Source organism: Podarcis pityusensis (assembly GCF_964106645.2).
Source record: "Podarcis pityusensis genome assembly, chromosome: 2".
Classification (NCBI taxonomy): domain Eukaryota; kingdom Metazoa; phylum Chordata; class Lepidosauria; order Squamata; family Lacertidae; genus Podarcis; species Podarcis pityusensis.
This window is the reverse complement of record NC_138029.1, coordinates 3398715-3424209: the sequence shown is the minus strand read 5'-3', so window position 1 is coordinate 3424209 and position 25495 is coordinate 3398715. Positions and strand designations below refer to the sequence as shown.

At 47.1% G+C, this 25495-nt stretch overlaps 1 protein-coding gene and 1 long non-coding RNA gene across 2 annotated transcripts in view; one reads left to right on the top strand and one right to left on the bottom strand.

Annotated features, from left to right (window-relative positions):
* The first annotated feature begins 1284 nt into the window (after positions 1-1284).
* On the top strand, positions 1285-18549 carry SLC48A1 (solute carrier family 48 member 1). Its single transcript, XM_080990698.1, has 3 exons — positions 1285-1467; positions 13759-13926; positions 15312-18549. The coding sequence occupies exons 1-3, from the start codon at positions 1329-1331 to the stop codon at positions 15446-15448; spliced, it is 444 nt and encodes a 147-aa protein (XP_080846824.1). The 5' UTR covers positions 1285-1328; the 3' UTR covers positions 15449-18549.
* The window catches only part of LOC308468541, a 53495-nt gene continuing 45014 nt past the window's right edge, over positions 17015-25495 (bottom strand). The window contains exons 6-7 of the long non-coding RNA XR_013981707.1: positions 17264-25495; positions 17015-17148 (exon numbers count right to left, since the gene is read on the bottom strand). This is a non-coding gene — a long non-coding RNA (uncharacterized lncRNA). The remainder of the gene's footprint in view (positions 17149-17263) is intronic.

Here is a 25495-nt window from a genome sequence, read left to right as displayed (position 1 = left end):
CAGGGTGGGAATTTCAAAAGTCTTTATAAGGCCTTGCACACCATTTTTCTGGGTCCTCCTCCTTTCCTGCGTGTGAGGGGAGCACCCTGTTGCAACAGATCAATAAAGATCAAGCTTACTAGCTGCTATGCTTCTCAATATTCTCTGGTTGGCCTCTGTTATTTTCTCCTACCAATAGGGAACCTATCTAAGGACAGTATATGGGCTCTTGGATACCCCACAAGGGAAAAGGGCAATTTTTGTTTACAACAAAAGAAAATTACAACCAAGCTTTCTTAGTTCAATATTATCCCACTATAGCCATGGGGCCTCCACAAGGTTTAACCCAGCACTGGCAACCCTTCTGGACACACCCTCAAATCTGCTGAGAAGCCACCAACAAACCATTTCTAAGTAGCTTTTTTGACTCACTGTGAATCCATCTGATGTAACCAGCTTCTTGGCCAAGGTCTCGGGGTGGGCTTTATCTGATAGGAAAAGGGATCCCGTGACTCTCCAGACATTGTTAGGCAACAAGTCCCTTATCATTTTGCCATGCTGGTTGAAGCTGATGGAGCATGGATACATATGTGGGGGGGGGGCACAGTTGACGCTTGTCACTCTGTCTTATTAATCTAGCTCTTATCTGATGTTGGTTTTTGTCTTTAATTTTGTAGTTTGAAGGCGACCCCTTGATTTTGTTTCTTTTTTCATTGAATCTGTAAACTGGCCTTCAGTCCATTCTTTAGCAGAAATGAGGGGATTAAAAGTAACAACTTTAAATTAAAAAAACTAGATACAGTTAAAACGATACAGATACAGTTAAACTGTACAGTAGTTTTGAAATTGTTTGGTGGGTCTTTGGACTGCAATAAAGTTTTGATTTGATACAGGGCGGAATTGAAAAAGACAACCACCACCCCTTAGGATTGCAAAGCAGTTAAGAGGAGAGATCTGGGTTCCAATTCACACTTTGAGCCAGTCACTATAGAATCATAGAATTGTCAAGTTGGAGGGGACCCCGAGGGTCATCCAGTCCAACCCCCTGCAATGCTGGAATCTCAGTTAAAGCATCCACGACGTGGTTGAGCCTCCAGCCTCTGTTCAAAACCTCCAAGGAAGGAGTTGCCCCGCTGCCTTTCGCTGGGCGTCCGCCCGCCCCCCCGGCCCGGACTCCGGGCAAGTTCGAGGCGCGTCTGGCCGCGAAGCCGAGCCTCCCCCCGGCCGCTGGGCGCCGCTGCCGAAGGGGGCGTCTCCGCCGGGGCGGCGAGGGAGGCGGAGCCGGGCAGGCAGCGGCAGGCAGGCAGGCGGCCTCGGACGGGCACCTCGCTCGCTCGGCCGGCTGGGCGATGGCGGTGACGCGGAAGCTGGGCATCCGCCTGGCCTACTCGGCGGCCGGGAGCGTGTCGGGGCTGTCGGTCTTCCTGGTGTGGAACCTGGCGCCCAGCCTGCGGCAGCCTTACACCGCCGCCGCCGGAGGGCTCTCCGGTAAGACGCGACTCTCCGCGCAGCCTCGCCTTCCAAGGGCCCCCCGGCCCCTAGGGGAAGCCCGCCTGGGGAAGGGTCCGCTCCGGGGAGCCCCTCTCTCCCGCGCCCTCCCCTTCTCGCCGGGGCTTCGTCGCTCCGAGTCCGCGGCGAGCTTGCTTCGCTTTTGTGCGGCGGGGCCACAGCTTGAAGGGGGCCTGGGGGACTCTCGGCCACCTAAACTTTCTGAGCAGCCAGAGGAGGGTTATTTGCAAACTGGCCTCGCGGGACAATCCACATTGGATTTATTTCCCCTTCGCTGCCCCAACCGGAGAGCCTTAAAAACAACAACCGAGTGTCCCTACAGTTCTTTCCCCGGGTGCTAAAGGTCACTTGAATTCTTTTAAGTGCTTTTTCTAGTTGTAATACTTACCAGTTGCCCTTGTTGTGAGTATAAATGTGACAAGTTGTAGCTAATCTGTGGTTTTTTAAATTGTTGTTGTTGTTGTTGTTATTATCATCATCTGAAGACGGGACTCGGATGCTATTTATATGGAGAGAGGCGGTACTTGGGATATTGCAGTCCTTAGTTAGATTTATCTACCTTACCCCCCACCCCAACAGCTCAGAGTGACATTTTAATTCTTTGCAACCCTGGGACGTAGGCTGAGATAGCAACTGGCCCATTGATGCCCAAAGAGCTCCTAGCCTATCCCTGTAACCATTAACAGCACTCTAACATATACTTCAGACTAAAGGCAGTATGATAATTTGTGTGCGGAGAGGGGGAGACAATTTTTTGTTTATTACTGCATTTACAGTGGTACCTCGGGTTACATATGCTTCAGGTTACAGACATTTCAGGTTACAGACTCTGCTAACCCAGAAATAGTACCTTGGGTTAAGAACTTTGCTTCAGGATGAGAACAGAAATCGTGCGGCGGCAGCAGGAGGCCCTATTAGCTAAAGTGGTGCTTAAGGTTAAGAACAGATTCAGATTAAGAACGGACCTCCGGAACGAATTAAGTACTTAACCCGAGGTACCACTGTATGTTGCATCTTTCCTCCAAGAAGCTATAGGTGCTGTGTGTGAGTCTCCCTCTCCTCATTTTGTCCTTGCAACAACCCTGTGAGGTAGGTCTGGTTGGGAGATGCTGGCTGGCCCAAGATCACCTCTTGGGCAGAATGGGAATTTGAACCCTAGTATGCCAGGTCCTGGTTTGACACTCAGACTGCTGCATCTCACTGGCTGTTAGGCTTTAAAGAGCCACCAGGGCACCTAATATTTAGGATCCAACCTTCTACAAAAATATGGATATGTTGATGTTTAAAAATAGTTTGGTTTTGGCATTAAATTGCTAGCAGCTTTGTACTACCAAGTAGCAGTTTTAAGACAGGGCTTAAAAGAAAGGAATTTCAGCACTTGGCACCTGTTGAACTCAGGGCCACTCTAAGCGTGACTTCTTCTCCCTGCATGTAGAAATGCAGTTGCATGCAGCCTGTTTGTGGTGCAATGCATGTATTTTCCTGATGCCTTTTTGAATACATTCTTCCCCGTTGTCCAGCATCACAATCGTCTCTTGTAGGTAGGCAGCATGGAGAAAACCGTGTGTCTCGTATAATTGTCAGGTCATGTCAGGGTACAGCATGGCATGATGGGATTTTGGCTACTTTCTTTTTGTACTTCTGTAGTAGTTGTCAGGGCAACTGTCACCCTCTCGTTATCACCTTCATGAGAATCATATTCATTTTCTTTCTTTCTTTTATCCCCAGTGAATTTCTGAACATGGTTCTGAAAGCATTGATGATGAACCGGTTTAAACCAGAGAGATTTGGGACTTGGAGGAGCACAAGTTCAAATCCCAGCTTCTCTGACTTTGTGACATTGGTGACACTAATCCCTTGGCCTTGGCTATCCTGTCTGTAAAATGGGAACCAGAATAACCAGTCCTGGAAGGGATGGGGATGACTCAGGTGCTGCCTTTGGAGCCTAGAAATGTTTTTCAGTACCTGATCATTATTACCCTGTTAGGAAGGATATTACCAAGTTAAATGAGAAGCACGGTAAAACAAATTGCATTGTAATAGAAAAAACTTGACAGTCGTCTCTGAAGGATTGATGACTTTGTTTATTTGGGGAAAGGCAGCTGCCATTTAATTACATTTTATTTATTTATCCAGTTTGTATACCACCCTTCATCCATAGATCTCAGGGTGGTTCACAGTATAAAAATACAAGATAAAAACACTACACACACACACCACCCCCTCCCACCCACACATTTAAAAGGATTGAGGAATTTAGCCAGCCATATTCATTTCTTTTTTTCTCCATATTCATTTCTTTATTAAGTACATATGAAGCTCCTATATAATAACAATAAATTTTTATTTATATCCCGCCCTCCCCAGCTGAAGCCGGGCTCAGAGCGGCTAACAACAGTAAAATAACACAGTTTACATAAATCAATTAATTGAAATACATTTTAAAATCAATTCATTCTAAAATCAATTCAGAGTCAAATTAATGGCAACCATTGGGCTAGAGTTCTATGAGGATTACCAAAGGAGGAGGTCATTCTGTGCCTTGGCCAAAGGCCTGGTGGAACAACTCTGTCTTGCAGGCCCTGCGGAAAGATGTCAAGTCCTGCAGGGCCATAGTCTCTTGTGACAGAACGTTCCACCAGACCAGGGCCTCGACCAAAAAAGCCCTGGCTCTGGTTGAGGCCAGTCTAACCTCCCTGTGGCCTGGGACCTGCAAGATGTTTTTGTTTGAAGACCGTACGGTCCTCCGTGGGACATACCAGGAGAGGCGGTCCCATAGGTATGAGGGTCCTAGGCCGTATAGGGCTTTAAAGGTTAAAACCAGCACCTTAAACCTGATCCTGTACTCCACCGGGAGCCAGTGCAGCTGGTATAGCACCGGGTGAATGTGCTCCCGTGGCAAGGACCCCGTAAGGAGTCTCGCCGCGGCATTCTGCACCCGCTGGAGTTTCTGGGTCAGTCTCAAGGGCAACCCCATGTAGAGTGAGTTACAATAAGTCTGGAGGTGACCGTCACGTGGATCACAGTGGCTAGGTCAGGGCGAGAGAGGTAAGGAGCCAACTGCTTAGCTTGGCGGAGATGAAAAAATGCTGCCTTTGTTATAGCTGCAATCTGCGCCTCCATGGAAAGGGAGGTGTCAAAGATTACACCCAAACTCTTAACGGACGGTGCTGGCACTAATTGCACCCCCGCAAGAGATGGGAGTTGCCCCCCCATCCCATATCGTCCCGTCCCAGCCATAGGACCTCTGTCTTCGAAGGATTTAACTTCAACTGGCTCCCATGTAACCATTCAGCCACAGCTTCCAAACATCTGGTCAGTGTGTCTGGGGCCGAGTCAGGATGGCCACCCATCAACAGATAGAGTTGGGTGTCATCAGCATACTGATGGCAGCCCAATCCAAAACTCCGGACAAGCTGGGCGAGGGGGCGCATAAAGATGTTGAAAAGCATCGGGGAGAGAATCGCACCCTGCGGCACTCCACACACCAAGGAGTGGCACGACGACAGTTCCCCCCAAGTGCCACCCTCTGTCCCCGACCAGAGAGAAATGAGCACAGCCATTGAAGGACTGTATATATAGAGTCAGACCTCTGTTCCATCTTCTGCAGTACAGTGGTACCTTGGTTTGCAACCGCTTTGGATTATAACCGTTTTGGATTACAACCACGTCAAACCCGGAAATGTGTGTCCCTTTTTTTGGGATTACAACCCATTTTTATTTTTATTACAACCAATTTTGGGGGGGAGGCCCCATTGGCGAAAGTGTGCCTTGGGTTGCAGCCTGTTTTGGCTTACAACCGCACCTCCGGAACGGATTATGGTTGTAAACAAGGTACTGTACTGTACTGTCTACTGTTACTGACAGCGAATCTTTAGGGTGTTGGGCTGTTGCCTTTCCCAGTCCCCAGATCCTTCAAATCTATTTTGACCCTGAGACTGAGGTTGGAGACCTGCATGCAAAGCATGAGCTCTACCATTTGTCATATATAAACGGCTACTTATATATTGCCACTAATCCTTGCAAGCTATTAGAACGTGTTGTGTTCTGAGTTGAGAACCCGTGGCCCTCCAAATATTGTTAGAACACCAGCCCTGATCAGCAGTGGTCAGGGATGATGGCGTTGTAGGCCAATAGCACCCACCCCTGCTCTACTTTTGGACCTCAGCATGCAGGTAGGTGTAGGCTTGATTTTTGGAGGCAGAAGGCCAGAAGCAAATCTAGACACCATCCTGGAGTTTATGCCTTCATACTGGCTGGGTGTTCTGGCCCTCACTGGTGGTGGGAATCCCACAGGCCTGCGCATGTCTGTGTGCAATGTGACTATGGCCACGTTCACAACATACATTTAAAGCACAATGATGCCATTGACATCACTGTACTTTCCAGCGCTCCCTGTGAAGAGGGATTGTTTGGTAAGTCACTCTGGAAATCGTAGTTCTGAGAGGGCACCTGGGCTCTCCTAACAGCTCACAGCACCCTTTAAAAACCACAGCTCCCAGACTCTTTGGGGAGGGGAAGGTGGTATCACGGTGCTTTAAATGTATGACATGAATGCGACTTTGTGCAAAATCCATAGAGAATGCAGGAGAACCCACCCATTAATGAGCTTTTCCCCATCTGCCGTGTCTAGCATTCTGACAGTTGGAAGTAAATTTTGCTAGGTTGCAGTCTTCTGTCTTAAGACGCTGTGAGCTGTAAGTGAAAGCTTCCTGCTGATCCTCTGGGCTGTGGAGTGCCTTATGTGGGAGCTGTGCCCAGATGGGGAATCTTATACCCTGGTTTGGTTTGGCAGTGCAGAGGCAGGCCAGTTAAAACATGTTTTGGTTTTGGGTTTTTTTATGAAATCATTTTTATTGGTTTTACAAATACAAACTATAAATGAACACAAACTAGTAAAAACATATCTATATAAAGAGATTCCCTGAATCTCAAGACTTCCCCCCATCTCCTCCATGGGGGTCTCATTTTAAACATCTACAACTGCATGTTGATCTGTAGCAAACCATATTGTCCATAATAATTTTTACACTACAAGTGAGTCAAAATCTTGCTCTTGTTTCCATCTGCTTACAGTGGTCTCCTACATAACTTATAAATTTTTCCCATTCTTTTATAAAGTTTTTATCCTCTTGATTTCTGAGTTTTCCAGTCAGCTTTGCCATCTCGGCCTAGCCCATCAGCTTGGTTTGCCATTCCTCTCTGGTAGGGACTTTGTCTTCTTTCCAGTTCTGGGATAATAACATCCGGGTGGCTGTTGTTCCATATATGAAGAGTATTTTCTGCTCCTTTGGTATGTCAGTACCTGTAATTCCTAATAAAAAAGCTTCTGGTTTCTTAACAAAAGTTATTTTAAGCATTTTTTTATTTCATTATGTATCATCTCCCAGAATGCTTTTATTACCTTACAAGTCCACCACATATGATAAAAGGTACCTTCTTTTTCTTTACATTTCCAGCAGATATTTGAACTTGTCCTATACATTTTTGCTAACTTAGTAAGAGTCAAATACCACCGGTACATCATTTTCATATAATTTTCTTTCAGTGTACAACATGCCGTAAATTTCAAATCTGATTTCCACAACCTTTCCCAATCTGCCATCTGAATATTATGTCCCAAATACTTTGCTGACTTGACCTATTCATCTTTTGTGGGCCGCTCTAAAAACCAAGCTATACATTTTAGATAATGATTTAACATTATTTTCTAACAAATCTTTTTGAAATCTTGATAATTCACAACTAAAACCTTTCTTTTTATCTATCTTAAATATATCATTTAATTGGTGAAAATGTAACCAGTCCATTATTAAATCCCTTATCTCATCATAATCTTTTAGTTTCACCAGCTCTCTATATGTCAGCCAATTAATTCTCATATTCGCTTTTTTCAAAGATATTATTTCTAAAGGGGAAAGCCACCAAGGTGTTTTTTGCTTTTTCCCATACCAGAAAGATTGATTTTCTTATTAGATGATTCTGAAAACCTTTATGCACCTTAGCTTTCTCATACCATAAGTATGCATGCCATCCAAATCTGTTGTCATGTCCTTCCAAATCTATTATATCTGCCTTTTTCAATATTATCCATTCCCAGAGTCAGCAAAGACAGGATGCCTCATAATAAGGTTGTGCTGTAATAAACCTCTTTGCTCTCTGCCTCCACAGTTGGAGGCAGCAAGGCTTCTGAATGAAACCACAGGAGGGAAGAGGGCTCTTGTGCTCAGATCCTGCTTGCTGGTTTCCCACAGCTTGGCAACGGTGAGAACAGGGTTGGCCTGATCCAGCAGGCTCTTCTTTTGTTCATATGTGTTCTCTACAGCTCAGTTTTGCAGTAGTTTACAGATATGTTGAAGCTTGTTTTAATGAAACGGTTGCATTTGTTTTTCCTTCTGCTCAGCAATTTTAGAATATTAAGCAGTTTAGTTGCTTTTAATCAACTAAGTAAGTGGTTGAGGGGAGAAATCCATGAGCTGTGCTCCTTCAGACAGCCGATGGCAGCTCACATGACTGAATGCTGATCCATAGAAAGCAAATTCCTTCCACATAGAAAAGGGTAGGAGCATCAGAGCCCTTTCCTGCAGCCTGAAGCAGTGCAAGACAGTCCTATAAGAACCAAGATGACCTGATGTGTTATCAAAGTGTGCTGACTTACATTATCCTACCTAACTAGGCGCTGCCCCCACCCAGTTTCAGACTCTGATCAAAACTCTTATGTCAGGAGGTCTTCGCACCCTGAATGCACCTCAAATGTTTTACATAGTGTTTTAGTTTGTGAAGTTTGTGAGGTTTTATATTCTTGAGGTTTTAAATGATGTATATTGTATGTGGTGTTTTTTTATTATTGTACACTGCTTTGAGACCTACGTGGTGTGAATAGCTCCATAATGGTCAGGGATTAGGAGTCCAGTCTCCTCTGGAAAGGCCACAGTTTCCTCATGCCTGCTTTATGCGATGGGAGCTCCCCTCAGATCTCAAGGAAGTGCCCCACTGAATTGGGGAGTGGAGCTCTGGAAGGCTCTGCTACCACTCAGTGGATTTGTAACTGGCTGACTGACCGAACCCAAAGGGTGCTCATCAATGGTTCCTCTTCATCCTGGAGAAGAGTGACTAGTGGGGTGCCACAGGGTTCTGTCTTGGGCCCGGTCTTATTCAACATCTTTATCAACGACTTGCATGATGGACTCAAGGGCATCCTGGTCAAATTTGCAGATGACACCAAACTGGGAGGGGTGGCTAACACCCCAGAGGACAGGATCACACTTCAAAACGACCTTGACAGATTAGAGAACTGGGACAAAAGAAACAAGATGAATTTTAACAGGGAGAAATGTAAACTATTGCACTTGGGCAAAAAAAATGAGAGGCACAAATACAAGATGGGTGACACCTGGCTTGAGAGCAGTACATGTGAAAAGGATCTAGGAGTCTTGGTTGACCACAAACTTGACATGAGCCAACAGTGTGACGCGGCAGCTAAAAAAGCCAATGCAATTCTGGGCCGCATCAATAGGAGTATAGCATCTAGATCAAGGGAAGTAATAGTGCCACTGTATTCTGCTCTGGTCAGACCTCACCTGGAGTACTGTGTCCAGTTCTGGGCACCACAGTTCAAGAAGGACACTGACAAACTGGAACGTGTCCAGAGGAGGGCAACCAAAATGGTCCAAGGCCTGGAAACGATGCCTTATGAGGAACGGCTAAGGGAGCTGGGCATGTTTAGCCTGGAGAAGAGGAGGTTAAGGGGTGATATGATAGCCATGTTCAAATATATAAAAGGATGTCACATAGAGGAGGGAGAAAGGTTGTTTTCTGCTGCTCCAGAGAAGCGGACACGGAGCAATGGATCCAAACTACAAGAAAGAAGATTCCACCTAAACATTAGGAAGAACTTCCTGACCGTAAGAGCTGTTCGACAGTGGAATTTGCTGCCAAGGAGTGTGGTGGAGTCTCCTTCTTTGGAGGTCTTTAAGCAGAGGCTTGACAACCATATGTCAGGAGTGCTGTGATGGTGTTTCCTGCTTGGCAGGGGGTTGGACTCGATGGCCCTTGTGGTCTCTTCCAACTCTATGATTCGATGATTCTAAGGCGGAAGCCGCTCTCCTGATTCTTGGAATGAACCTGCAGGACGATGACATTCATTCTTAAGAAGCTTTTTTTGCTATTTTTAAGTCAGGCAGGTAGTTCAGTCGATTGGATAAAGCAAGGCTTTGGATTAAGATCTTCTCCAAAGGGAGACATTGCCAGACAAGTGGATAAAAAGTTCAATGTGGATGTGAAAGACTGGAGAAGCAAACAATGGTGTGTGCTGTGCAAAAGTGGGGGGTTGTATCGTGTACAGGGCACACTCCTTTCAAGCTGTCCTGTTCCCTGAGCACTGATTGTTTTGCAGCAAGATGGTTCCTGTTATTCAAGGGATTGGGTCAGGCATGGGCATCCTGTGGCCTTCCAGATGTTTTTATGTACCACCTTTGTCTTCCAAGGAACTCAAGGTGTACATGGTTCTCCTCTTCTCTACTTCATTCTCACAACAACTCTGTGAGGTAGGTTAGGCTAAGAGATGGCAAGTAACCCAAGGTCACCCAGTCACCCCGACCGCACGTCAGGCTGGCTGGGACGGAGGAGATTTGGAGCCCAACAGCGCCTGGTTAGGTAGATGGCAGCATTCTGTAAAACCAGGAAATATTGTCTACATGGCACCTAAATGTATAACAAGCATGTGCAACTGTAGAAAAGTTAGGCATTGTGGAATACCTGGAATGAGGCCTTGGAGAGTTGTTAGCAGTCATTGTAGACTGAATGGAGAATCTGTAGATGCAGTTGGACTCCAATTGCCAACAGCCTCCAGTAGAAGGTTGCTTTATATGCTCATATGTAAAATTCTCTACAAAGAAATGCTCCCTGTGTGGGTGTGAGAAGAGGCTTCCCGGATGGCGCTTCAGCGTTAGACTGCGTGCATCTCATCACTTTCAGGACTTACTCGTCAAACCTGATGCCACATTGGTGAAGGTTCTGTGTGAAATCTCCTTTCAGTTTTGCCTTCAGGCTCACTTCTTAGCCACCGCTGTGCCAAAGGGTGCCTTCACGCATTCAAAGCTGTTAACCCAGCTGGCTGCTTTGGTGATTTCTAACAGCAGCAGTTGCCGGCAGGAACACATGGTGAGAATTGCGGGCATTGCAGGAGCCCTGGGGCTCAAATTAGGCTATTGCTGGAGTGTTGATGCTCAAATTGGGGGTGTCTCTGACAGCTGGAGCTTCTAGAGGGGCAAAGATTTATCAGGAGGCATGATCTTGAAGGTTGTTTTTGGCAGGGTGCATGAAAATGTGAAGGAGGCAAGGCTACTTCTGTCTTGAGCAATGATCTCAAACGTTTCTTGTTCCGTTTCAGGAATGCAGGCCGAGACTTTACCAAGAAAGGAGTCCGGGTGCAAGGCTGCATGGGTGTGAGCCAAAAGGATCACTGTCTTTAGGGATAGGAGGCAGCGCTGGGTTGCAGAATGGTTCCTCCCTTGAATGTCTTCCTCCTCCTTTCCAGCCAGGCAGTTGCTGATGTCACTTATCTCATTCCAGCATGCAGAAAAGGACCAAAAGAAACACAAAAAAGTTCAAAACAACTGTATTGTGGATCTACCCAGTTGAGCCTGCCAAGGGTTTGTTTGTCCTGGATCTGGACCAAATAGATCATGCTCAGCTGAACAGCCTTCTCACAATTGCTTGTTGTCCCCAGGAGTCAGGTAGCAGGAAGACACAGAGGAGGCATTTGTACACTCCAGATGTTTTGCAGGGGAAGGGTTGCCACCACTCTGCCCTAGTGGGGTGATAGGACGGCTTAGATAACAAAGACCCTAAACCCTTTTTATCTGAGTGTTGGAGAACTGGAAAGGTCTTTAATGCTGTTACTAGCAGTGCCTTCAACCCTGTGCCTAGTTTGTCAGGGTTAATTCAATTTTGGAGGCTGCTGTGCAGAGTTCTCGTTTTGCCCAGCATTTTCTGCCAAGTCACTCTGAAGACTTCCCTTCCAAAGATTCCTTTGCAAAGTCATGGTTTTTGGGAAGTGCAGCGTCAGGTGTCCCCTAACGCAAGGAGGCAGCCTTGGGTGCTGAATCAGTTTCTGACACGTGAGGGGGAGCCTCTGACCACACACACTTCCTGCTGAGAGAAGCAGCCTCTGGAATGACCCTGCATTTTTTAAAAACCATCCATATTATTTTAAATGTAGACCAGAAGATTGTTTCTTTTCCTTTTCTTTTATTTTTTTGGTTTGTCAGCAATGTTGCAAATATTATTTTTCAATGTATTTTTTTAAAAAAGATTTTCTTGATTTACAAAGGTGTGTGCAATGTCTCTCTCTCTCTCGTATTTTTTTTCCAGGTAACTTTTTTTTTTTACAAATCGGTTTCATTTGTTGAGGAAGAATAGGGGGAAAGAGGTGGAGGGGGGAAAGATGGGTGGGGGTGGGGTCGGGTGGTGATGTTTCTATTTTACTTACTATATGTGGGGTTTGGTGTCAGCGTTGCTTGTGCAGGTTCTCTGCTGTTCACTTGTGTTCCTTTGGTGGTGAGAGAGGTTGGGGTTGGCCTAGGGTGTGGCTGTTCATTTGTGGTTGGCTGTGGTGGTCTTTGTTTTCAGAAGCCTGTGTTTCTGTAGCCTCTCTGTGGAAATCGGCACCTGCAGTCTGGGTTCCCCTTCTTCAGAGCTAGCAAAGCACTGCGGAACTTCCTGTTTCCCCACCCCTTAAAACTTGCAGGAATCCTGTCTCATTGCACATCCATGGTTCTTCCAGAACAGCCCTTGCCAACCTTGTGCTCTCCAGTTCCTTTGGACTACAGTTGCCATCACAGCCACTGGGCAGGACTGATGGGATTTGGAGTCCAGCAGCATCTCCAGGGGCACATTCCACGCTAGACTTCCCGCTTGGGGTGGGTGTAACAATTATGCCAGGGCTGGAGGATCCCTGCCTCTCCAGATGTTGCTGGACTGCAGCTGCCTTCATCTTTTGGCCCGGCCAGCAGGGGCTGATGGAGTTGGAGTCCAACATTACCTGGAGGGCCAAAGGTTCCCCAGCCCTGGTCTGAATACACCTGGTCTGAACACCAGAGATGCAATGCCAAAATCACATCAGTGCACATAATACAAGCCCTTCAGACTTCAGACAGAGTAACCTCTTTTGGCTGGCTGAACTGGTAAAAATGGATGCCCCCCCCCCTCAATTTCCCCTCTTGTAAGGATAAAAACACCTGGTTCTAGGAACAGTGATCACCTCCATGCTGCTTCTCAAAGCTCAGGCACTTTTACATAGGTTTGTCTTCAAACCTGTGCTTGATCCCTCAGTACATCCCTGAAACAGCTGCAGATCTTGCACTCAGTCCCTGCCCCCCCCCCCCCGCCCAGTGCTGATGGCTGCAGCGCTGTTTTTCACCACAGGAGGGCATTCCTTCCACTGTGTCCTCTCCCTGATTTTATTTGAAGTGGTGAGATCTAAAGGTGTGCACTAATCCAGAATATGGCAGCTAGACTGGTGACTGGGAGTGACTGCCGGCACCATATAACACCGGTCCTAAAGGATCTTCACTGGCTCCCATTATGTTTCCAAACACAATTCAGTGTTGGTGCTGACTTGTAAAGCCCTAAACAGCCTCAGCTCAGTATAACTGAAGGAGCGTCTCCACCCCCATCGTTCAGCCTGGACACTGAGGTCCTCCTCTGAAGGTCTTCTGCTGATCCCCTCACTGCAAAAAGTGAAGCTACAGAGAACCAGGCAGAGGGCCTTCTCAGTAGTGGCACCCACCCTGTGGAACGCCTTCCCATCAGATGTCAAGGAGATGAAGAATTACACAACTTTTAGAAGACATCTGAGGGCAGCCCTGCATTGGGAAGTTTTTAATGTTTCACATTTTACTATGTTTTTATATGTGCTGTAAGCCGCCCAGAGTGGCTAGGGAAATAATAAAATTATTGTTATTATTATTACTACTACCTATTGTGGAAGAGAACCACAATAGGTGTTTGGTGGGTTTTTGAAAAATATTTTTTCCTGCTCAGACTTTTCTGTTCTGTTTAATGACAGTGTAGTGCCCTCCAGCTGTTTCTTGACTCCAACTCCCATCATCCTCAACACAGCCAATGGTCAAGGGCTGATGGGATTTGGAGTCCAGCAGCAGCCACAGTCTCCCCACTCCTGGCCTAAGACCTGTGTGGAGATGGATGATCTGCCCTACAGTTCGTGTTGCCATTGCTCTTGATTCTTCTCCTTCTTTGCTCCCCCAGGGGTGCTGGCTCTCTGGACCCTGATCACACATGTGATGTACGTGCAGGATTACTGGAGGACGTGGCTGAAAGGCTTGAGGTTCTTCCTCTTTGTCGGCGTTCTCTTTGGTATCATCTCTCTGGTGGGCTTCTGCACATTCCTGGCCTTGGCCATCTCACAGCATCAGTGTAAGTTGGGGGGGGGGGGCATTTGCTGTTCAGCTATAGCAAGAGCTGAGTAGGTTCTGTGTGGCCCCAAAAGCAAAACAAGCAAAATCAAAATTTTGCTCCCCGAAAATTCTGCAGTCCATAATCCTCAGTGGCAGAACACTTGCTTTGCTCACAGAAGGTCCTCGGTTCAGTCCCTGGCATCTCCAGTTGAAAGGATCACCCAGCTGCAGTGGGGGTGGAATGGACCTTTTGCCTGAGGCTTTGGCAACTCGCTGTTGGAAAGAGCAATCTGCACTGAGCTCGATGGGTCAGTAGACTGGCTTGGTCGAAGGCAAATTGGCATGTTCAAAAGATAGAGGGATGAGCCACAGTTGCTGCTTTGTATGCAGAATGTCTCAGGTTCTGAGCTGGGTATCTCCAGCCAGAAGAATCTTAGGGAGCAGGGCTCCAAAATGTCTCTGTGACTAAGAATTTACAGAAGGATGGCCCAACTTTTTATACCAAGTGGGCTGTAAGAGTGTTTTGAACCCACAGGCCGCACACTGCCTGGTTGTGGAGGTGAGGAGAGCAAGGCCAAAATTGGACATGCGCCCGCATGCTGCCTTCCCAAAGGTGGATAAATGAGGCTCTGGGCTTTGGGAAGGAGGCACGAGGCTCTGGCAGGGTCCTAGAGCCCTCCCTCCCTCATTTCCAAAGCTGGGAAAGCACTAACTGGGCTTTGGGAAGGTGGAGGGAAGACTCTAGGACCCTGTCAGAGCCTTGTGCCTCCTTCCCAAAGCCCAGCGTCTCACCTGCCCAACTTTCGGAAGGTGGCATGCTGAGGGCCGCCAGAAAATGCGTTGAAGGCCACATGTGGCCCTTGGGCTGCGCATTGGACCAGCCTGATTTACATGGATGCTACTGTTACGAATAGACAATACTGGGAGAGATGGACTAGCAGGAGTCCAACTGAGAATAAGAGAAGGTCATATATTCCCATTCGCATTACTTAGTGTTTCCATGTGTACTGGGGAGGGGAATTTGCTAGGGAACCTGCCTTGAAGGGGGATTCACTTTAGCTTCAACTTGGAGCCAAGGGGAGCTTTGCTTTTGCTTCTGAAGCTTCAGGTGCCGGCATTCCAAAATGCAGGGAAAGGGATCCTGCGCACCCTCCTGCCACTGCAACTCCCATCACCCCTGACTATTGTCTGTGCCGGCCGGAGCTGAAAGGAGCAGGAGCCAAGCATCACCAGGAGGGTCTCAGGTTCCCCATCCTGCCTGGTGATTCCCATAGGAGGCATTTATTCTATTGGCTTCCTTTGGCTGTGGCAACTCATCCAGTGGAGTCTTCAGTAATGAGCAAGGGAGGCTCTGTTCTCTCTCTTTTGTTTAACATTATTAATGGTGCTTGTTCTTCTGTTTAGCCCTGAAAGACCCAAAGAGCTACTACCTGTCCTGTGTCTGGAGCTTCATCTCCTGGAAGTGGGCCTTCCTCCTCAGCTTGTACTCCCATCGGTACAGGAATGAGTTTGCAGACATCAGCATTCTCAGTGACTTCTAATAAAGACCCAGACTTTTAAACTCCAGCAAGGAGAGGAGGCACGTGGAAGGAGGGGAGGCCCCCTCTGGACAGACCCTGGCAGGAAGGTGCTGGCAAGGAGGACGACCCCTAGGAGGCCGAGAGCAGGAGCCGACGCCCACCTCTGCTTTCCCCCCCTCTGCTGGCTTCCGTAGGCGCTCTCCCTTATTCCATTTAGCCTGTCGCTCTGGCTTGCACCCTCAGTCTCGTGCGTATGTGTGTGTTTTTAACTTTCACCAGCGTTTTGTTCCAGCTTGGAGGGATGGTTCAAGGTCCACAGCAAGACCCAAGGTTCTGGTCCAAGTCCTCCTGGGCCCAATACATTTCCCTCTTGTACTTTGGTGTGGTGGGGAACAACATGAAGGCTGAAGAAACAGGCAGAGCCACCATCGCCACTCATAGCCGTTGTCTTGTTGCCGCCTGCCGGGTGTGTGGTGAAAGCCCAAGGAGGTGAAGAAAGGAAGGGACTCCTTTCACAGAGAGATGTATTTTCATAAGCGCAAGGCACAAATCCATTTTAAGAGGAAACTGTTTTGAACCCGTTGTCGTCTTGCTGTTGCTCATGGCTTTTGAGGCAGGAAGAACGTGGGGAGTTTTGTGCCCAAAATAGTCCCCTTGCCCCCAGTTCTTCTCCTGGCTCCTTTTAAATTGTTGGGTTTGCTGTTTCAGAGTGAGATTCAGACCAGGGATGGGGAAGCTGTGGTGCTTCAGCTGCTGTTGGGCTCCAACTCCCAACTGCCTCAGCCAGCATGGCCAGTGGGCGGGGATGCTGGGAGTTGTAGTCCAACAACAACAGGTGGACCATGAGTTCCCCATACCTGGTTCAGGTGAAGCTGTGTGCCTGTGCTGACACTGTCCCTGCTGTTGAGGGTTAGCTCCATGGAATTTGGAAGGGACATAAAACACCCTTCAAACCCCACAGCCCAGCCCCCCTTTTAAGGGTCAGCTGCTAATGTGTTCCTTGTATCCATTGTCTAAAACTGTTACATTATAAAGCAGAAACAAAGCATTTATTTAGACTCTAATGCTCCAGTCAGTTCTGAGTGTGTCATCTGTGTCTCACACATGTGTTTGGACCAAAATACGTAATTAGCCACTTGGTTCTTGCACGTGGGGGTGAGTGGATGGGTCAGTGGAAGAAGAGGTTTCATGCCTGAGGATTGGGGGTGGCTGGGGTACCCCTGTGCCCCTTCGCCCCAAAAGCTCTTGGACTCAGCTCCCAACAGCCCCCAGCCAGTATGGGGTCAGGAATTATGGGAGTTGGAGTCTAGCGGTAACTGGGGGGCCACTGAAGCCCTCCCCCCCATCAATTGAAAATGGACTTCGACTAAGGAATTCCAAGATAGCCACTGGTGGTTGCATTAAATAGCATCACATCTGCATTTTATTATTGTAACACTTAGCCTTTTAAGATCAAGCCTGGCCAGGAGCAGAGCTGGTTCTATGCAATGGGTGTGATCTTGTAAGAAGGAATGGGTTCTCGGAATCTCTGCGTCACTTGGATCTGAATTGTTGCATCTGAACACCTGTGAGGGTTTCCCACTGCATTCTTAACCCAGAACCTTTTGCTAGTACCAGATTCTGTGGCGCCATTTCTCTTCTCCACCCCCCGGCTCACACCTTTTCCCTTTGCAGTGCTGATCTTTCCGTTGGGCACAGAGGGCTTGCTGAGTGCTCCCCATCTCTTCTCAAACAGAGAGCTGTACCCATCAGCTTGTGTCTGGTAACCTAGGTCTCATCCAAACTAGGCCTGATGGACGCACTGCCTGGATTTCTTAACATAACCTTAAACTTGACAATGTGACTAAGGGATGGATCCACTCTATATAAACTTTTTACATCCTTATACTCTGAGTGTGTGGACCCTGCACACTGGATGCTCCCCAGGTATTTAAGTGGTGGCTGGCCCTTGTTGTTTCTCGGTTTGCCTGGAAGCAACTTGATGAGAACCATGTGTCCCCTTTGGAGATGCAGGAGTTGTTCACCCACTGAATGTGAGCTTATTGCAGATCTAAATCTGGGCCTATGAAAGAATGCTAAGCAGTTCCCATGCGACATGCCTGGAGACCCAAGGAAGCAACTCTTCCCACCTTTCAGTGAATTCTGGATTCTTCATGCGGCCTCCTGCACTTTGTAACAGCTTCATTGTTTTTGAAATGGGCATCTCAACGGCCTCAGAAGTAGATCTTAAGAGATTGGCAGGGTAATGCAGGCACAGCTATTTGTAAAGGTATGGTAACTCGGACCCAAACCATTTAGGACTTTAGAACTCATCCCCATCAATTTGAATTGGGCCTAGAAACAAGCGGTGCAGTGTGATGCTCCAACTTCCTGCCCACAACCAGGAGCTGGTGAGCAGCATTCTTTGCCAGCTTTACGTTTCTGAACCATCTCCAATGACAGCCCCATGTGGAGCACGTGATGATGTCCATTGATTGTCCCCTCCTGAAAACAAGAAACTTTGAGAAGCACAGAAGAAAATTGGTGGCTGCCTATTGTTATCTATTTGCAAATACAGGAGAAGCAAAAGGGCAAACCCTGTTGCCTCGTGGCCCGTTTAATGGAATGAGGGGCAAGCAGGGATAATGAGAGAGCGGGTGACTAGCTAAAGAGGACTTGGCCACTGGTGAAAAATAATCTGCCACACCAGCAGGGGAAGTCAGTGGTCCATCTGTAGTGCATGCAGGTGTAGGCAGGCAACAGGGTGCTCTCCAAGTGCTGGACTCCAGCTCACATCAGCATGGGCACTGGCCAGGCATGATGGGAGCTGGAGTCCAACAGTATCTGGAGGGCTTGAGGTTGGCCACCCCTACCTTCTGTCCTTTGCTCTCCATGGAAACTTTGGCCCTCGGCTCATTAGGGGATGGGACCTTGTGATGTTGCCCTGCTTTTGCAGTACAATTCATAGGCTGCTTTCTGTTCCCCTGCTTCAGCCCTTGGAAATAACTTTTACCAGCGTGTGTTTTGTTCTCCCCTCTGTGTGTGCACACGCGATATTGGGGAGTCAGTGCACAAACGGCTTGCCTGGGAGAAGACTGTCCACATGCCACTTTTGTTATAAATAAAGGGGGGAAACAGTACAAGGTGTCTGACTGTATTTCTTGCAGAGGGAAGCCAAGAGGGGTGTGGGTGTGAGACAGAGAGGGAGGGAGAAACCCCTGTGGCTGGGGAGCTCCTGAGCCAAGGAAGTGTGTGTTTTTGCCCCCCTGGTAAGAACTGGTCTAGTACACACATGGTCTTGGTTACCTGTCTGAAGCCGTCAGTGGATTTGGCTGCAGGGAACTCATGGCATCAGTAAATTCACACAAATTCCTTTTTCTTATTGGAGCAGAACAACTTCAAACAGCCTTTGAAGAGCTTAGAATCTCAGATATGACAACAAGTGTGTGTGTGTGTGTGTGTGTGTGTGTGTGTGTGGAGGGCTTCCAGTCCTTTAGTTCTGCTGTCCTACAGCCAGCTGGAGGGCACAGGGTTGGGGCAGGCTGGTCTGGTTTCTCTCCATGGTTAGCTGCAAGCCCACATTAGTTAGGTTGCAAGAAGCTGGACTTCAGTGTTCAGTTGCAGTGGGCAGTAGGGCAAATGTTACTAGAGACTTGCAGAGAAGATGGGGGATGTTTGCTGTTTTGCACATAGCCTTAGGTTGTGTGGTGGCATTATAAGTTCTTTTCCAAAGCTGATGTGTGACTTTTGCAAAGCAAATCCTGTTTGCGCTTCTCACTCCCCACAATTGTGTATTGAAAAGCACAGCCAGGTACCCAGCCTTGGATCATACCTGAGCCATGGGCTAAAATGTGCATTGTGTTCCTTATTCAAAACTGGACAGCAGGTGGAATTTCAGTGCAGCATGCATACAATTGGCTTAATATTTTGCTTCTGTTGCACCAAATTGCTGTGCCTGAGTCTGAGTAACAGTTTCCTAAACTCACTTACCAGGAAGCAGCCCCACTAAATTTCATAGGATTTACTTCTGAGTAAACATGGTTAGGAGTGCGCTGCAAATCCTTAAGCAATGTAATGCTTGCTTTTCAGCTGAGGGTTTGGCAGTGCAGAGGGGCCTTGAAAGAGCCCTAGCCCATAGTAAACTGAATTACAATGTACATCTGTGGGGTGTACTGACACCTGCAATGCTAACAGCAATAGCAATGTAGGGTTGCCGGGTAGGCAGAGAAGAACCTGAACCTGCTCCCTTCAACAGCACTTTGAACGCAGAAATCAGGCATCACACTTGCCCCAAGATGGAGCAAAATGGGATTGCCTGCTAATCCTGCAGATCAGAGCACTGTTAAAAAGACGCCAACTACAAAGGATGGCTCAGATTGGCAGTTTGTCTGCAAAGTCTAACTAGAAGTGTTACTATATGTATTGTTTGGCTGTGTGTGTGTGTTTGTTTGTTTGTTTGTTATAAATTCAAATTCCAGAAAATAGCAGCCAATGGGGGCAGGAGGCAGATCAGAATTCGGACTGTGCTGTGCAGTATTGGCTCATCCCATCCATGACATCAACCTGATCCTGTGGGACAGTCCCATATTTTCCAAGCTCCCTGTGTCAGATTGGCCCAGGGTTAGGAACATATGGCGCTCCAGAGGCTGTTGGACTCCCAGCTCCCATCAGCCCCAGCCAGCATGCCTGATGGTCAGGGATGATGGGAGTTGGAGTCCAGCAACAATGGCAGGAGCTTCTGCCCATTTAACCAGATCACCATGTGGGGCGGCAGTGGGCACAGAAGGATTCTGGGGTGGGCAGGTAGGTGCCTGAGAAAAGAACTATGCAAATGTAGCTAATGCGGTTTGCCTGGCCTTTTGGCCTGCAAGAGTTATCTATTCCAAATAGTTTAAACTAGGAGCATGGAGGCTCTAGAGAGTTGTGACGCATTTGCAGATGTTCTCTTTTGCTAAGGAAAGAGACACAGATCATCTGCCAGCGGCCACTTGTGCAGTCCCACAAAGATACACGAGGAGGTCTTTCCATTTCTTTCTCAGCCCCCCTTTCTCCACGAGGCAGCTGGCAGCCATAACCCTGACCAAAAACACTCTTCTTCTGTCTTACACAAAAGCATTAAAGCAATAAAATGGCATGATCAGAAGGAGTGTGGCATTGCATTCTTGCTGAAGTGAAGGGCTAAACCGAATCAGATAATAGAGATCCATAATTGAAATTGAAATACTTTATTGTCATTTGTACAACTTGTATACAGTGAGATTACACGAGCACCCCCACTCAGATGGACATCACTCTTAATTTTTTGTAAAAGCACCGGTGGGGAGGGGTGTTTGTGTGATTCATGGTGTGTGCCGGGGTGTGTCTGCTAGCTAGCTCTTTCCTCCTCCACCATTTCCCTTTTCTGTACCCCAATGCTTTCCCTAAGTGACGTGGAAGCTTGTCCCCCTTGCCAGATGCGGCCACACTACAGTTCCCATCATCCCAGACCACGGGCCATGCTTCCTGCAGTTGATGGGAGTTGGAGTCCACCAACGTCTGAGCAGCCACAGCTTAGCTGCTGACACAGGGGGAGGGCTATTTTCATTAGAAAATGGTGCAGGGGGAAGGGTGAAACCTCCCCCCCCCAAGGTTGTGCTGCCAACCTCAATTGCCAAAAATGGGGGGGGGGGCTGCATTGGCATTTCAACTCTTATTAACCCATTCTGACTTCTAGTCGCACAAAGGATTTACGTTTTGCCCCCTGACAGGGTCCTGAATGCAGGCCTGCAGCAGTTTCCCCTAGGCTCCTAGAAGAATAGGGGGAGGGAGGCAAGAGTCAGGAATTTGGGGTATAGCTAATACAACACGGCACACCATGCAACTCCATGGCTAGGGTCAAGAAAAAGGCAACTTTGGCACACCCCGCTTGCGTACCTTGATGTCCAACTTCACCATACTTGGGAAGTGGTGTTGGGTGGGGGGGGGGGGGAGAGAAACATTTGTTTAGAAGATGCTGCCAGTCCCTGTTTCAAGTCAAGTTTCCAAGGCCTCAGCCTCTGTCTTGGCGCGTTGACAGAATGAGGCGTGGATGTTTGCTTCTCCTCATCTGTGGATTTTTGTCACAGAGCCAAGAAGCCAAGAGATGCTGGTGGGAGGCCTCGATAATTGGAACATTTGGGATGAATTTGGATCCAAAGGGCTGGGACGGCCTCTCGGCTTTGATAGAGTTCCTGGAGCAGGACATGTGCCAAGGCTCTGTAGCCCTGCGGTTAAACACCCTGGCCCTGCAATTCTGCAGCAGCCAGCTGAAGTCTGGAGCCAATTACAACCGGAGTGAGTTTGGAAGAGCTCAGCTGAATTCTGTCTCTCTTCCACCCCCCACCCGGTTCACTCTGCTTTTGAACATCTGGGCCTTCTTGGAGGAAAAGAATCATCCACCCATCACTGTGGCTGACTATTGCCTGCCAAGAGGCCTCAATGCATGGAGAGCAGAAATGGGTGGATTCAACAGAGGGACAATAGTCAAGCAAAGATTTCTGGACTAAATTTGGCACTGGAGTTCTGGATGCTTTAACTGAAGCACTATGGGTCTGTGCTCACGCAATGTTAAAACTGTCCAAACTGCAGAGTATCTCCCATACGCCTTCAATTGAAATATATGGCTTTTCACCCCACATAGAAGTAAAACAGATATGCTCATTGCCTCTATGTAACAATTAGCATTAACTGCTGAGCCAACTAACTTTAAAGTTTTAAAACTATTCAAGATAAAAACAAAATAAAATTAGAACAGACCGCAGTGCAGAAGGACAAGCAGCCATACTCATCCCCATCCTCACTTGGACCACTGGTTTATATACAATAGAGATCCTAGATGAACTTCATATATTGTTTTCTTTCTTCCCAAATCTTATCACTATATGAACCCCTTAACCCACCCTTCACCCTCACAATTATATACCACTATGAAACATTTAAACGCCACAATTTTCAGTTCCCAAGGTTCCTTATTAATAGCGTATAAGACTGACGGGAAAAGAGGATTTGCTCAGCTACCAAAACATACTGCTTTATACATATGCAATGTAATGCACTGGCCAGCAGGGGTCATTCATTGCAACAGTCTGCAATTGCTTGCCATTAAACACAATGCTCAATGTTATTTACAGCGGTCCCTCAGGTTACATACACTTCAGGTTACAGACTCCACTAACCCAGAAATAATACCTCGGGTTAAGAACTTTGCTTCAGGATGAGAACAGAAATCGCACGGCGGCGGCTCGGCAGCAGCGGGAGGCCCCATTAGCTAAAGTGGTGCTTCAGGTTAAGAACAGTTTCAGGTTAAGAACGGACCTCCAGAACGAATTCAGTTCTTAATCCGAGGTTCCACTGTAATTGGAAAGTGAATGAGAAAGGCACTGCACATGGGGAAACAGTGCAAAAGTTTAAATCTTTCACTGTCCATTGCAAATCCTCCTCCCATTAGCCTTTCCTTTTTTATCCTTCCACCAAGTCTAATTTGGCAAGTGTAGGTTTGGGAACACAAGAACACACAAATACACAGGCACACATGCAGAGAGAGATGCCTTACTCAAAAAGACCCAATATTTCTACTGTTGTGGATTCACTTTGAAGTGATGCTGGATCATAGATTTGGGGGGATTAGCAAAGGAATGTTACTGTCTTGGAATGGGTGGGTGGTTGAAGGTTCTTTAATGGAACTGCAATGACTAGAGAATAGTTGGAGATATTCCTTGAATGTTTTGAGTGAGAGAAGCCACTGGAACTGGCGAAGTGACTCATCCCTCATTGCCTGCTACCCTGGGATGGGTGCAGGGACCAAGCCAAGAAATTCGTGCTCTAGGTAACTTATTGCTGCAATCTGTCTGTCTCGAGAGACAATGGAAGAGTGCTCCATCGGGGATAAAGACAAAGAATTGCATAGTTATAGCACCTGCTATGGCTGTAAAGACCAATATGAGAGAGACATGTTTTATTGCAGCTGAGGTGGATGAAGGCATCCAGTTTTGCTGCTGCAGATGCACCATAGAGTTTCTTCTCTCTGTGCTCCTCCCAGTGGTCATTCCTCCTCTGGTCACTGCTATGGATGCGCAACCTGTCTGCCACCACACACTGCAAGGGATTCCCACAGGTCAGGGTTGATGTTGCCAACCTTTGTGTCGCATCTGCAGACATCTTTGTAATGCAGGGGAGGCCTGCCAACAGGTCTGGTGCCTGAGGCCAGTTCCTCATAAAGCACATCCTGCCATCTTCCATTCTGTGTACATGACCTAGCCAACATTGATGTGGCTGGGACAGAAATGTGAACTTGCTCAGAATGTAGGCTTGGAAGAGCACATCTTTGTCTGAGACTCTGTTCCGCCACATGATGCCCAAAATCTTCCTGACACAGCACATGTGGAAGGCATTGAGGTGTTGCTCCTGGTGGGTGCAAGTTGCCCATGGCTCACTGCCATAAAACAGTGTGCTAAACCTTTCTCTTGGTATTGGATGCTGGCATCACACTCTCCCAGACCCTGTCGGAGAGGTGAGCCATTGCTGTCGCTGTCTTGCTGATATGCTTATCCAGCTCAGTTTCAATGGAAAAGTGACTGGTTATGGTTAGAACCCAGGTAGCAATAGAAGTCATTTTAGAAGAGGGCTAAGGGCTAGCTGGCTGTGCAACTTGTCACCTTCCAGATGTGGTTGGACTCCATCAGGCCCAGTCAGCATGGCCAGTGGATGTGGAACTTCTCACTCCTTAGGAAAATGAGGAGCACAAAACTCTTACACACTGCCCAAAAAAGGGGCAAATAAGGACATTGATTTGCATAAACTTTGCATAAGTGTTTATGCTGGGCAAGGCTGAGACCTGGTGTCCTGTGTGTGCTTGCTCAGCCTAATGATGGGCAAGTTCAAGGCTCCCTCCCTGCATGTTGTGAAAGTGGCCTGTGATTCTCCTTGTTAACAAGTTTTATAGGATTTGACTTCGAAAACCTGCACAACCTGTCTGACCAAAACAACAGTATGAGAAACAAAAGAAGTGTATTTGTGCACACGTCTCTACCCCTTTGACTCTATTGAATCTCTTCCACATAAGGCCTTGCAAGATTTGAAGGTAGGGGTTGTATTTATTTTTAAAAGGCAGACGATGCATAGACAGCCAGAAGAGGGCAGGCGCCACAACAAGATCTAAACAGAGGAACTGTCTCCATTGGCGCTCCAACTAATTGCAGTTTTTGCAAGAGGAAAATACTTTTCCCAATAGAATTTCACACTACAGCATATTTTTCTTCACCCATCAGGAATTCCTTGAGGCTTATACCTGCTTCATGCATATATTTTAAATGATGTCTTAAAAACCTAAGGTTAATATCCTATGCACACTTACCTAAGAGTAAACACAGTTGGAGATCGGAGTTGCTTCTTAGTAAACATACATAGGATTTCCACTCTTACCAGGCAGTCCTATGCAGCTTTTCTCAGAAAGATATGCTAATATGTTCAATGTGGCTTACTCCCAGGAAAGTCTTGCAGAGGATTGCTTCCTTAAGGTTTCATTTTATGCAGATCGGATACAGATACAGGCTGAAAACACAGAGCTTAATCCAGTCCAGCTGGATTATTGTTTTTGTTTAGTTTGTGAATCAGTTTTAAAACTGTAAAGAAGAGGCAATGTGTGTTTGTGTGTGTACGTGTTAAATAAAAAAATAAAAGGTAAGAATTTAAGAGTTTGAAGGGCTTGCTAAGCATCTGCAAAACACTCTCCTGGTAAACTAATGCAATTTACAACCTGTTTATTCAGTATATCTTGATTTGCTGGCAGAAAGCTTTACATGATGGTTGCACTGTTGCAGTCTTTACTGAGTATTCATTCTAATTTGCTTATGGGGCAGTTATATGACAAAAAGCATTTCTGCTTATTTATTTGTGGGGTGTTGGTTATTTGTTCATTCTGCCCTTTTCTGCACATTTCTCCATCTCTTTTCCAAAGGCAAAAAGTCTCCTTTTCTTTTCTTTTCAAGTGGATTTATTGCCATAGAGCAATAAGGTGTTAGACCCACTTTAATTCAGCAAACCTAACTTTCCTGGTACGTACTTGATGCCCTC

What these genes read in the sequence shown, in the direction of transcription:
- SLC48A1 (XM_080990698.1), top strand. Translation starts at nt 1,329, where the DNA reads ATGGCGGTGACGCGGAAGCTGGGCATCCGCCTGGCCTACTCGGCGGCC. An exon ending in CGCCGCCGGAGGGCTCTCCG is followed by an intron (nt 1,468 to 13,758) that starts GTAAGACGCGAC and finishes TTGCTCCCCCAG; the next exon opens with GGGTGCTGGCTCTCTGGACC. An exon ending in GGCCATCTCACAGCATCAGT is followed by an intron (nt 13,927 to 15,311) that starts GTAAGTTGGGGG and finishes TCTTCTGTTTAG; the next exon opens with CCCTGAAAGACCCAAAGAGC.